The 14270-nt window shown below is 44.1% G+C and overlaps 1 protein-coding gene across 1 annotated transcript in view; it reads left to right on the top strand.

Moving 5' to 3' along the window:
- Positions 1 to 14270, top strand: part of LOC104930077 (receptor-type tyrosine-protein phosphatase N2) — a 194601-nt gene that overhangs the window by 100115 nt on the left and 80216 nt on the right. Inside the window, exon 12 of the mRNA XM_027288987.1 lies at positions 3781 to 3845. Coding sequence (XP_027144788.1) covers positions 3781 to 3845 — 65 coding nt within the window. The remainder of the gene's footprint in view (positions 1 to 3780; positions 3846 to 14270) is intronic.

Here is a 14270-nt window from a genome sequence, read left to right as displayed (position 1 = left end):
TAAGTTAAAGCTGCAGTAATATATCGTTTACTGACTCTAAACACTCCTCTCCTCTTCCTCCTTATCTCTTCCAAAATGAAACTTTGGTCGGAGATGTGATATCTGGCAGGTCTGCACTTTTTTTTGTCCGGCAGCGTGACGTCAGCTTTAATCTGTCTTCTTCAGTTCTTTCAAAAATGACTGGCCCCTTTTCCTGACGAGGCAGGTGTAAATGGTGGATTGTGATCAGTCTGACTGGACTCTGAGAGACCAGACTAAAGGGCAGTATCCTCTGTCAGAAGTGCTTTGTCAGACTATCGAAAAGTTTGAAAAGACCTCGTCCTCCGGCTCCATTCCAACATCAGATTAGGAAGATTCGTGTCCGACCATTTCTGAAACTGACATTCACACTCCACATTGTGATTGGTCATTTGTGTGAAGGTGAGAAAGGAGCTCACTCGCTCTCACTCCCAGCTCCCAACATCAGCTCTGTCGTTGGCCTTAACGCTTCAAACTGTGGTGCTGCATGTGCATGCATGTATGTTTGGTGGTTGCGTGTTCTCCCTGTGTGCGTGACTTTTCTCCGGGTACTCCGCCTTCCTTACAGATAATAGAGGGAGGGCACTGCGGTCAAGTTATCAAAAACTGATATACAGTGGTCCGTCGTTTATCGCGGGGGATACGTTCTAAAAATAACCCGCAATAAACGAAATCCGCAAAGTAAGTCTTACAATTATTATACATGTTTTAAGGCCGTAAAACCCCTAACCACACACTTTTATACACCTTTTTACACGCATTTTGTACAGTACTCCCTTAATTAATCAGGACGCAGAACACAATGCGTGTTCACACTGTACAGCACGCTGTAAAAAAAAAAAGAAGCATGCAAAATTACACAAAAAAAATCTGCGAAACAGCGAGTCCGCGAAAGGTGAACCGTGATATAACGAGGGACGACCGTACAACATCTCATAAGGCAAAAAATAAAAATGCAATGTGAGGTCAGACTTTCAAAGAAAAGTACCTGGTGTGTTACATGTGTAATATAATATATATATTATATAATGTCCATCAAAAAGAAGCTTTTGGTTGCACACTAACACACATATTTGAGCAATATTGGCCCCATCTTTAGGCCACACCCCATTTAGTGACATCACAACAACAATTTTCAAGTAATGCAAAACACCTGAGGCGGCCGGGCGCTGACGAGCTTGTAGAACCCAAACAAGAAAGTCGGACACGTGTAACGCTGAACCACAAATCTATTGAGACGCTGCTCGGTGAACAGCAGATGCTGACAAACCAATTCAGCCACTTCAGCTTCTATTTCTCAGCGAAGGGAGCCGAGGCTGGAGTCGCTACCTGCTGACAGCTTTATTAAGATGTGTCTGCTTAACTTGGCTATCGCAGACAAGGTGTTCATAAGTCTCTGTCCGGGGCCTGGATACCAACCAGTCAGCCCGTTCTCTATTAGACGGTAACACTTAATCGTAGTTTTATTACAGTATATGTAACCTGGATTAGTCTATTTTTCATACTTTGGATACCTACCATCAAGTTACACACTTAAAGGCACCAAAACATGTGGAAACCTGATGTCTAAAGTTATTTTTATGTATTCGAGAGATGTGAGTGCTAACAGAGTCTGTCTTTACCTTTTTAAGGTGAATCATGTCATTTAGACAACAGTGTTTAAGGTCAGGGTCTGCAGTTACACAACCCTTGGCAGCACTTGTAAAATTACGCTCTGACAGATTGAAAGACTGATTATAAAAGCTGTGGGTGAATTTGGAGAGTCAAGGCTCGCTATTTGCATATCCTTCATCTGCCTGGTGTGTCAACAAAAGGAGAATCGCTCTCCATCTCCACACCGGTGTATTCAGATGCAAAGTAAAGTGAATGTAATTATGTATCCTTTTGTCTTTTTTTTTTCCAGAGAAGAACATTTTGTTCTGGCTTTAATTTGTGCTCTGCTGTGAGTTTCATCCTGCATTTGTTTTTTTTCCTTTAAGGTGATGAAAAAAGAGAGAGAGAGCGCTGTGCAGGCTTTAATTCTGTTTGTGTGGAAATCTGTTGTAATATTTGCCTGGCGGCAGGTCAGGTGAAGCATTCATATTTCATACAGTACAGTTATGCTACAGTAATAGCTCGTTTTGTTCTGGAACGGTGGCATTTGTCGGCATCTGTGGAGGTGTTGTCGGGCCTAATTCAGCAGACGTTGCTCTCTTGGTCACCCCAATGACATGAGCACCTGTTTGTTAGGAGGCTCCACATTTCATTGTAGGCACCGACCTCAGTTTAAGTGATAGCTGCAGTGAGGTGAATTTAAAATATCTGAGGGGAAAGAAACAACAAAAAGAGGAAGGACGACCTTGTTGAACTTTAACCAAAGCTTCATTAAAGAGTGTCTGTCCTAATCGGAAGTCGCTGTTGGAAAGTGTTTGGAAAAGGGCAGGCACCTTCAAGAAATACAGGCCAGGTGATTGGATAAACCACCTGTCTGTCACCGTCTAATGAACCGTCTAACCCTAACCCTAACCAAAGCCAACTGAAAGAAGAGTCAAGAAGAACATCAGCGCTGTTCTTTATGAAGAAATTCACTCCAGTTCTGATGCCTGAGTAACTGATGCAGCGTCTACGTTAACCTCCTCAGCACCACACCTGTTGTTCCCAAGCACCACACCTGTAGCTCATGATGTAGCTGCCAGTAGATCCTCAGAGGACGCTGATCATGAACCGCTGTGTACCGCTTGAAGCCGAGCAAGATGGATTCTCCTGTGAGTCCCGAGTCCAGCTGCCTCGCGTTGTTATAAATACCCCGCCCCACTCTCTCCAGTTTGGTGGCGGGCGTAGTGGATGGAGAAATATTCTCACCTCACGGTTTTAATTTAAAATGTCTAACGGGGGAACAAAGAATAAAGAGGTAACTCAAACACCATTATGGTATGTTAGTGCAGTTACTAGTTACACACAAAGTCGTAAATCAACAAGATTTAAGAGCGGGCGGCCGCACCAGCAGGAGGACGGGCTGCACACTCTTAAATCTTGTTGTGCTTTCATGCTCATGTGCGAACATGCTGGGAGCAGGTAAAGCGGTTAGCTTTGCAGGTATCTGCTCAGACGCCGACCTGTTCAACAAATCAAACCTCGGTAATGTTGTTGGGAACACGTTGCAGATGACAAGACATTTCCATCGGCAACTGAGAACTGTGGGGACTTTCTGCTTGTTAATGTCGATCCTATAAATCTACCCTCCAATACAACGAGTGCTGAACTCATCTAATGTCCACAGTCAGCAGTGGTTACTTCATACTTCCATATCTTTAAAGAGCTCTCGCTGCCTTTTGGGCCCTCGGAGCGCTAAGTTGCTAATGTATATGAAGACAATTAACACTCGTCTGTAAGTTTCCCTGGTTGAACCGTTTCCGAGGCGTTTGGATCGATGAGGTTGTGGTTCAGCTGTATATACTGTGTACCGTGTGTGTTTAAGTCACAGGAGGAAGGAATCGATTTTGTTTGAATCAGTCGGGTGCAGAGTTTAAAAGCTGGTTTGGTGGAATTCCTGCCATTGATTAATGTCAGCGTCTGAACACACATGGTTGCTTGCTGCACATTCTCGGCTGATTTCGGGTTCATAACCAGCGGTGAGTTTTATGTGTGTGTCTTTCTGCACACAGGCTGAGGAGATATGGCATATTATTTTCTATAAAACCTTAAAAAGAAATGTAAGTTTGACGTGTTTCAGTTCATTAATGGTTGTTTTTATTCCCTCTCTGTCTCTTTTTCTTACTGTAGTTAAGCAGAAAGAAGCTGTGGAGAAGGAAGCTAAGGTCAGCATCCTGGAGGCCGGAGTCACAGATGTGAGTACATCAGTTTTTCTACTCACCTTCAGTTTAAAACAGAGGGATGAATGATAACAAACACATTATAATACGGCATCAAAAAGTATGAGGATAACCACGTCTACTTTTGGAGCCTGGCTGGAGGGATTTCCTCCCTTTGAGTCACTGATGTTGGGTGATTGAATGGGATTGAGGTCAGGGCTCTGTGCAGGCCATTCAAGTTTTTCCACACCAAACCTGATTTCAGAGAAAAAAGACAAACATAAAGGTAGAAAACACATTATTTTCTCTGTTGTCTGTATGTATGGATTGCATTGTATTAGTCCTGTAGCATTTCTCTTCAAGGGCTGAGACCAAACCAGGAGAACGAGCCAGAGAAGTCTGTGTGATGTGTGTTCTGAGTTTGTCAGACCAAAGAAGAAAGCCAGACAAATCTGAATGATTAAAAATATCGACAAGTTTATGAAATCAGGTGTCAAAATCAGGTATACATGAATTTTCAGCTCCAGGTCTGTGTTCTGAGTTCAGAAAATGAACATGACTAACTCTGAAACACTCTGAGCTGAGATGAATTCATCTCTGTCTCTCTGCTCAGGGTGGCCTCAGCGTGTCATCGAGCCACCCTTTAAGGACCGCCCACAAAATCCTGAGACTGAAAACTGGTGAAAAACTGTTTGAACCTCTGACTCCACATTTCAGTGATATATGGTTCAAAGTCTTTTCACGTGTTTTCAGCGACTATTGTCCAACATATTTAATGTGTTTTGAGAGAAATCTCAGAATTGCCTTTGCACAGTCTTTAAGTACTTGGACAGGGATCCACATATGAAAATATGAAGCCCAGCACAGAAATATAATTTTCTATTTTACCTATTTTATCTTGGATTGCTCAGTTTTTTATCATGATGTTTATTCAGAGGAATAAGTCATTTTTTATAGAAAGACATTTTGATGTCCACACATTTTGTCAATCGCTGTATCAGATACATCCTTTCTAATCATGAATCACGTCATAACAAAGTAACAAATAAAACAAGTAAGCAGCATCTCAGGAAAAACAACATTTCTGATGTTTGGATCTCACTCCGTCGCTGCCACCGCTCTCTTTCTCTTTCAGTCTCTCCCTCTTGCTTTTCATCTCGTAGCATTGCTATTCTGCGCCATCTGTGCGGGAAATAGACTGCTGAGCGTCTGCACTCGCCTATCGATTCAAGAGTTAGTCTGCACCGATGACGGCACGCCATTCACCATGCTTATCAAAGTGGCAGCAGCAAGGGCTGAGAGAGAAACGGCTGGAAAAGGAGAGGGGGGGGAGGTGGAGGCCAGCAAGGAGAATGACGGAGAGAGAAGTCGTGGAGGGTGGAGGAGGAAGGGGGGAATGGAGGGTCTATCGAGGTGATCAATACCTAGCTGCAAACAGGAGCCAATTATAGCCAATCGAACCTCTGTTGTAAGAAACAGAGAGGGGGAGAAGCAGAGAAAATCCCTCCATCACAGGCTGCCAGACAGAGGAACAGCAAAAACAAGTCGGCGACTCACAACCTGCAACAAAACATCCATCATCAGCCCGTACGGTGTTTATTATAGTTTTATCACACACTGTAAAATAAGAATATTAGCATACTACATCACAGCTGACAGGTTCAAAATTCAAAAAAGAAAGAAAAGTTATTTTCTCAGGAGTGCCGAGGAGACGATTTGTTTTCTCGCGGCCTCTGTCAGGACATTTTTTTTTTTTTTCGAACAAGCCTGCAAGGTTGGAGTGTCGGCTTTATTTCGCAGGCGGAGAAATGAATTCTCATTTTCTCGTTGACGCCCGTGTGTATATTTGAAAGGAAGATAACATGAACATTTATTGATCCCTGTGGGGAAATTAAGTTGTTGCAGCAGCAAAGGTAATGGGGAAAAATTGCATGCAATAAAACCAATAAAGACGAAAGAGTCGAACGGTAAAACAGAACATAAATTACGGCGGGGTCGTATAAGTTTATGCGTCTGACAATCCTGCACGTGAAGTGTCGACAGTGTTTTAAGGGATTCTTTCTGCATCTGCAGAGAGATTTCAGACTGTTTCACCAGGAACCCAAAGATCACATCTGATTCTATTTGTCTGGATTTAAACTACCGGGTCTAAGTGTCAGTCCGTTAACTTCTCTTTTAGAATCTCACGTGCAGTTATGTCCATTTACCCACTCGTGGGGTCGTCGAGCACAGTTAAGCCGCGTCCACAGTGGAGGGGAAAACAATTCATCGTTCTCAGTTGACTGTGTTTTGCATGAAGGTGCCTCCTGCCTCCTTGTCACCCAAAATAAAGTTTATTTAAGTCAATCTAGGCGAACAAATCCGGAGAAACAGACACACTGACGTCCTGACAGACGTTTTATATTCAGATTTAATTTCTATCATGTTGTAGAGTTTGTTTTTAACTTTGAGCCTAAAGACGTTAAAGTCGATACAGTTCATAGGCATCGATTAGTTTCGTCTTTGCGTGCGATGTGGGGCGAGGTTCAGAAACCAGGCGGCATCAGAGAGTTACAGGTCTGATCCCTCAGCAGCCTTCATGTCCAGCCCAATTGTCTCTGAGTGAATCAGCACATCTCCCGCTGTTCATTCTTCGCGGGTCATTCATGATTCGTGACCACACTTCTAAATTCCTCACGTATCGTGTTTCTGTGAAATTGAGGCAGTAATTCTGCCTTTTCTCATCGCTGCTGCTGCTGCTGCTGCTGCTTCTTCTTTGGAATTCAGGACAGCGAATGCATCGAAGCTTCAGTAAGCATATTGATGTGATGTGATGTGTTTGTTGGAAATATTTGCTTTTTTTCCGACTCAAAGTGCAGGCAATTTACAAAATAAAGGAAACACTTGAATAAATCAGTATGCTGAGAGCAGGACGTGTCGGATTGTTAGTAAGAAAACTGTTTTAGGCCGAACTTCACGGAGAGAGAGACTCGCTGGTTCTACAATCAATTAATCTGGTTATTTTCTTTAACACATGTTTAATACTATCGACATATGTGCAGGGCGACACGTGCAGCTGACAGGAAAACATGCAAAAGAGCATCAGGCCGTCTTCTCGGCTTTGACCCTGACGAGAGCTGAGTTTGTAGAAGTTCCTTCAAATTACAAATAATTCCTTCAAGATGCTAATTAGTGCTCTGGATATGTCTGACCTGTAGATCAGACGCTGCTCATCTGAGGAAATATTTGAAGTAAATATCTCTGATATTTAGGTGCCAAGCGTGAGCAACAAAACAAGCCATAAAATATGATAAATGTGAAGGAGAAGCATCGACAGCGTGCGTAAAACTCTGACTGCTCCTCTCAGTGTGTGGACTGCAGTTAGACATGGAAGCATATTGTCTCCTTTTCTTTTTAATGTTCATATGGATGATTTATGGAAGCTGTGGTACAGGTTGTGTAGTCGGTAACACCGTCATCATTTCATGTACGCAGGGGATTTGGTGATTCTTTGTGTATATAGCGGCAGCCTTCAGCAGTTCTTCTCTCTCTGCCTGCTACTGTCTTTAAAGTATGTAATGTACTGTAAATACTTTGGACATTACATGACTGATGGCTGGCTGATGATTGGGACATTTGCAGACAGTATGGTATGATGTATGTGCAAGCTAATGGGCTGATTTGCAAATGTAATATGTGCTTTTTGAAACATATTGTACGCCTGTGCGTATAGAAAGAGTCTCTGTCACGCAGTGCACACGTGATGGAGCAGTGCAACCTAAATGTTTGTCAGTGTCGGCGTGTTGTACGAGCAGGTTACCCTGCACTAAGCTCAGTCAGGTTTTTCTCCGTATGTGGAACCGTTGGCGTTTTAGCCTACATGTAAATCTCTGATACTGTGGACCGTGTGTGTGTCCGTAATAAAGCTTTGACGGTGTTCCTAATAAAGTGTCCACTGAGTGTGTATCCCAAGGACATTAGATGATACCCAGGCCCAGCTGTGCTTTTGTTGGATCAGGAGATAAACATGTTGTTTTTTTGGTTTCACTGCTCACACAGTGACTACTCAGCGGCTTTGATAGATTACAAGCCTTCATTAAAATCTCAAACATCCTCATTTCGGTCCTTTCTAAAGGTCCACACGACCCGTCGCTCACTCGTTAAACGACTTCAGGCTCCAGCCTGACTGCCGCTCACCTCACATGGCTTCACCGACCAACGCGGCCTCATCGAGGGGACACACGGAGAACTCACCGCCGTCGTTTCCACACCGAGACTTGCGTCCAATTAGGAGAATTCACGTGTGTGTGTGTGTGTGTGTTGTTGTGGGAGGAGGAGGGAGGTAGGAGATAAGGTTGCCGTGGCAGCAACCAGATTATAATTGTCCTGGAGTGGCACTAATCCCCCTCCAGCTCGGCCAGCTCGTTTTGTTCACTGCAAATCAAGGCGCTTCCAATCTGTCTGAAAGAGCGATTTCACAAATAGAGGGAGGCAGGGAGGAGGGAAGGAGCTAATGAAACAAACAAAACTGAAAACACACAACAGTGGATGGTGCTTTCCATCACCACTCACACTACACACTCAGTGCACAGGAATACACACATCTACACAAACACAGACTGCTTTAATGCTTCAGATTTGGCACCACATGCACCATGAGCCTGAGCACACATGTGTTGGTAACCTTATAATGCATGTTTGGTGTAACAGTAAAGGGCGGGACGAAGCTACGTGTTTGGTATCTGGTGAGAAAATGGTGGATGGATATAAACATTTGGCTGCAAGTCACCTTTCTCCAACTGATAATCGGATTCTTTGATTCACATGCAGCGCTTAAGAAATGTATCAGACCACCTGTCAGAGACCATCCAGCGTCATAGAAAGCATCTGTTTTGTTATCTGTCGTGAAAATGGGGTGCAATTTAGTTTGTTTGAGTGGTGTTGCTGGTGTAGCAGACGAAGGACCCCGAGCCGACCCAAATTGTACCTACACCGGCTCACTGGGCTTTCTCTGAGAAGTTAGAAATGAATAAAGCAACATTCAACCACTAAAACTGATTAATCTGTTCAGGAAAGTAAAGTAAATAACTATAATTTGACATCTTAATCAAGAAATAATCTACAGTGAAATCAGGTCCTTTTCCATGGAGCCCAGAACAGACAAACCAAACACTAACCTACATACAACCTTTTGCTTTTTATGTAACTTTCACAGCCGGAGTTTTTCCTACATGCTTGGAAGGACGGGGTGAGGCGTGGGTATTCATTTGGTTGCAATCTGCAACTTCACCGCTAGGTGCCACTAAATCCTACATAAAGTCTAAAATCAATACGTACTCAAATACAAACAAACCAAAAAAAAAAAAAGTGTTGATTTGCATTTGTTTCTCATTTTATCCACGACTGCAGCCTCTGACCTCGCAGCGCTTCAGTCGCCTGTAATCTCGCCCGTTTGACTTGTTTAAACACAAACCGTGAGCTAATCTTTTAATGCAACAAACAGATAGAAACACTCACAACACCGGTTTGTGCTTTTTGTCACATCGTCCTCATGCACAGCAGCGGCGGCGGTGGCAGCGGAGTGTAATCTCCACGTAATCCACAAACAGATAATCTGGATTTTAAGGGGGTTCATCCTCATTTCATAATATTGCAGGAGACACGTCTCTTGAATGGAAGCGGCGTTTGTTGTCTCCCGCTGAGCCACGATGAACGGCTTCATGATGATTTCACTGAGGGAACGTTCCCGTCTGTGGTTCCCGTGGTTGGAGGAGAGCGGAGTGATAGCATCACTCATAATGACACAGTATTGTTGTTTGCTGCCTGCCCAGGTGCCTGAAAACAGAGCTGCATTTGAAAGAGAATATTCATGAAGCACACACACACACACACACACACACACACACACACTGGATCAAGGTTGTCTGTTCACCACAGCGCCTCGTTCTACCTTTAATTTTCATCACAAAGAGGAAAATAAATCATAAAGAGATCAGAACAAAGGCGTGTGAGCTTGTATACATACGTGCATACAGTATGTACCTGCATGTGTGAGTGTACGTGTGCACCTGAGTGTGTTTACGCCCACGCCTGTGCGTGCCTGTGTGTGTGTGTGTGTGTGTGTGTGTGTGCGTACACACTCGTGCATCCATCTGCATCTCCTGCCATAGATATTCAAATGGCTCCATGTGAAAAATTGAATCGAGAGGCTGTTGAAGTGCTGGCTTTTCTTTTTCTCTCTCTCTCTCTGGACGAGACACAGCGCCCGAATGGCCTTTGATATGGTAATGCCAGCTCACTGCGGGGGCCCTGAGGGCCAGATGCATGCTGGGATATGGCCCAGGTGTCAGTCATGGTGTGTGGTCTACCTGGTAGCAGACGACGGCTTGCTCTCCGAGGTTTCTTTCCTCCGCGATAGAGGTTCATGTAAGATTTGTTAGACTGTCTGACACTAATTAAATTCGTTTTTAGGCGATTTCCAAGAATAAAGTTTTGTTTTTGGTTTTCCTCATTTCTGTTGTTTTATTTAGAAGATGGCACAGCCTCACTGAGGTATAAACTCTGGTTAGAGCAGTATAACAATGTGCTGAGTCAGTATCGACTTGCAGTAACAGGTTTCTCTTTGCATCTCTGTTATATTTACATAGATGTGACAGAAACCAAAAGTTAATACAAGAATAGAAGCTTCACTAAAGAGTGTCAGGAGTCTGTGTTGACGTTTCCACCACGACTGAAGCTTTGGTGAAATCCAGCAGCCAGTTTAGTCTCTGGGATAACGTCCAACAAGATCGCAGATCTGCTGCCCCCCCGTCAGTGTTTGGAGGTCGTAGCGTGCCGTTGAAAACACCCATTGCGAAGAAAATACCAGTTTGTATCACGCCAAAGTGTGTCCACTGGAGTCTGGCCTACCGTGTCCTCTAGTGCGGTCAAGTTAGCTGGAACATCCGGTGAGAGTTGTTGTTATGTTGAAGCACCAAAACGAGTGATTTGGGTTGAAATAAATATCTCAGTGATATGATGTTTTTCCACAGTTTGATTTCAAACAGCAAATTTAAGTTGATGTAACTTGTTTTATGCTTCACACACTGAAATACTGATACATGCATGAGACGGAGTGTCTGTTCCTTGTTATCCAAAGTTTGTCATTGCGTCTCATCATCTCCGGGTTCAGCCAAGTCTGCTTCGTACCTGGTCCGGATTCTTCTCTCTGCTGTACTTACAGCACACATTGTTCTCGGGAGCCACTCTTCGGCAGAGCGGCAGGCTGCTTATAGCGGCTCTGGACACCCGCTGGGCTTTCTGGCAAACAGCATGGCACTACAGACAGCTGGCATACAAGACTCACACCCTCTCTCCTATTTCCCCCAGGCGCTAAATGGGCTGTTAGGTACAGTTGAGGTCATCCAGAAAAAAAAAAGCGAGGAATGAAAGCCCAGAATTTCAATACACCTCGACTGTCTGGATCTCTTGTCCTCTCGAACAGAATGCACTCCCCCTCTCCCGAGAGGCTCTGCTGAAGCAAACAAGGTGCTGAGGTGTGTAATGATAACAGCATCGAGCCCGGCATTATGCACCTGTAGGCTCGGCCTAATGTCCTGAATGCTGAGCTGTAATTTAAAACTGGACGACACACAGCAACACTGTTGTCTGCACACGTCATTGAGCAAATGGCCCGATGCTCTGAAATGGGCTGTCTTATTAACCACGTCCCACGGCTGATTAGCCAGCGGCGTCTTGGTATGAGAGGCGGTGGCTGGCGTTGCCCAATCGCTCGTTAACATCGACGATATCTGCAAATGAAGAACGAAAGGTGCATGTTTATTAAGAGACCAAACAACATCACAATCACTACATAATCATACAAAGACTCGCCCTCCAACAACTTTAAAACCTTCCATTAAACACGTGGAGAAAATGAGACGTTTTGATTGAGCGGCTTTCCGAAGCACCGCCGCCATGCTGCTTCTTCTAAATACTGGCGAAGACGTGGATCGTTGGCAGGCTAAAAAACAATCTGTAACGGCACCCACCTGTCAATCAAAGCGCCCACGCTCTTAATTTTTGAAGTCGGACATTTCAACGTGGGGATTTAAGGAGACTGACTCACTTCTGGATCCAGCCTCAACCTGGCCGTTCGAGGTTTTACAGTTTTTACTACTTTGCGCGTTGGTTTCACTTCCCAGCACCGGAGGTTATCGCCTGCTCTGAACATACCCGACTGATTCCTGAACATGGTCTTGGGTGTGGACAGTATGCAGTCTAGCTTGAAAGAAGAATTGATACAGAATGATGCAACGCTGTCAGATTCAGTGGAATAAAATATTTTTTCCAACCTGAAGGGGAAATTCAAGGGGAGAACAAAGTCTTACAAATCAGATTCTTACATGTTTGCACAAATTGGTTGGTTGTTATTTGCGTGTTGTTGCTGTGTTGCTTCTTCCTCTGCACATCTGCCTTTCCCTAAATCCCTTCTCCTCCCGGTGATGGGAGCAGCAGCACCACACACTGCGTGGCATCTGCAGCTAAAGGTTTCTGTTGGCTGGGAGGCTGGCGGCTCGTCTGCCGAGCCTATACCAGACACTGACAGGCAGGCTCGGAGACACCGTTACCCAGGCACGGCACTCCCCAGGTGGGCACAGAGAGGACTGTCAAGGCCCGAAGGCTCAGCCATAATTACCCCCCTCCCGCCACAGCAACCGTTACAAGCTTACCCCAGAACGCCTCCTCCCTCCATGGGGTGAGCAGAATGCATGGCTGATGTACACTGCAGTCCTGCAGCTTAGGGAGTGAATGTGTGATGGTGGATTGATCTGTTTGTACAGCTGTGCTGTGTGTTTGTGTTTGTGTGTGTGTGGCTATAGGAATGCAAAATGCATGTATGTACATAATTACATAAGCTTCAATCACACATCCTTCATGAGCATTTACAGAAGTACCTGTACGAGACGTACACACCAGTCGGGAAGTCGATAAATCAATTTGTCAGATCACATTTTGATGATTGATTCATTCTTCAAGTCATTTATCAAGTGAGAAACGCCAATCATCGCTTTGCAAACGTGAAGACTTGCGTTTTGAATTCCGGACAGTTGGCGTGCAGTTTGAACACATCGTCCTGTGTTCTGGGAACTTTTTTCTGTCACAAACGATTACTCTTCAAAACAAAAAATCGCCCAATGAATCAATAATGAAATATTGTTTGCTGCAGGCCTGATTCATTTTTACTTTAATTGGTTTATTTGACATTATGAATGTCAGAGGATGTCACGCTTTAGCCCAAGACTTATTTCACTTTGCTTGATGGATGTGTCCTTGTGAAGATAGCAACAGATGCAGGAATCCAGCTGGTTTGCATCAGCTCTTTGTAAATCTATCACTAAGTTTGTGTCGAAAGTTTTGAAATCTGAACCGTCTGTACAGTAGAACCATCCAAAAAACTGGACGTCAGTAGCTTCATGAGCTGCCACATAACTGCAAAACAAGTGGTAACTTCCCTTACTGGTAAATGAAGCCAATGTGGAAGTACCAAAAAACTGCAGTTCCTCTAACGTCCACCTGAGGCTGGCTCCAGAAGTGAGTCAGTCTCCATAAGTCCCCATGTTTCACAGCAGAAATAAACATGTTTACAGCCTGGTACAAAAAACAGTTTTGGTCTCTGTAGCTAATTTCCCCGTTCATGACAACTGTACTGAGGGTGAATTTATATACAACTCACCTGTTCACATTATATTAAGGCTTAAAGTTATGCTGGATTAAGAGCGTGGACGCTTTGATTGACAGGTGGGTGTGGTTACGGATGGCTCATTAGACGCTTCAGGTCCGCCGATGATCTACGTCTTTGCTGATATCTAGATTAGCCGGGTGCGGTACATTAAACTTCGTGTCACGATATTTGTGGCTTCAAAACGGCACTTTGGAAACCTGCGGGTGACGTCACTCAAGCTCTGCTCTTCTTTATACCCTGTCATTGTCTGCCACATAGCTGCCATTTAAAATATAAATGGTTCATTTAAATATAAATACAGGGAGAAAATGATTGTGTTTTAGACTCCTGTAGTTCATAGTGAGAGGGGAATGTCTATTTAATGTATCTATAATGCTAAACAACGTTATTTGGTTATTTAGTTTGGCAGAATTTTACATTTAATTTCAAATCTTGCCAGTTTCTATCGTCATTAACCAGAAATTCTGTCCAGTGTCAGCTCATGTGTTCATATCGCCTCTTACACAAGCGAATTCTCGTAAATATTTCTGACAGAGCGTCAGAATCTACTAAAGCGTGAATAGTTGTAAGGCTCCATCCTTTGAGTGCAAACACTCGAGTTCCTGCACACTCGTATGAGCAGGCAGGACCTCAGAAACTCAAATTCATAGAAACACACACACAGACAGACAGACACTTGTTCTCACAGAGAGGTACAGTCTTTGTTCGGTGATAGCAGGTGAAGGTGAATGTCACACAGCGTGAGTGTGTTCATCGGT

This window comes from Larimichthys crocea, chromosome II, assembly GCF_000972845.2.
Source record: "Larimichthys crocea isolate SSNF chromosome II, L_crocea_2.0, whole genome shotgun sequence".
Classification (NCBI taxonomy): domain Eukaryota; kingdom Metazoa; phylum Chordata; class Actinopteri; family Sciaenidae; genus Larimichthys; species Larimichthys crocea.
The sequence above is the reverse complement of the archived record's forward strand: the minus strand, read 5'-3'. Positions and strand labels throughout refer to the sequence as shown.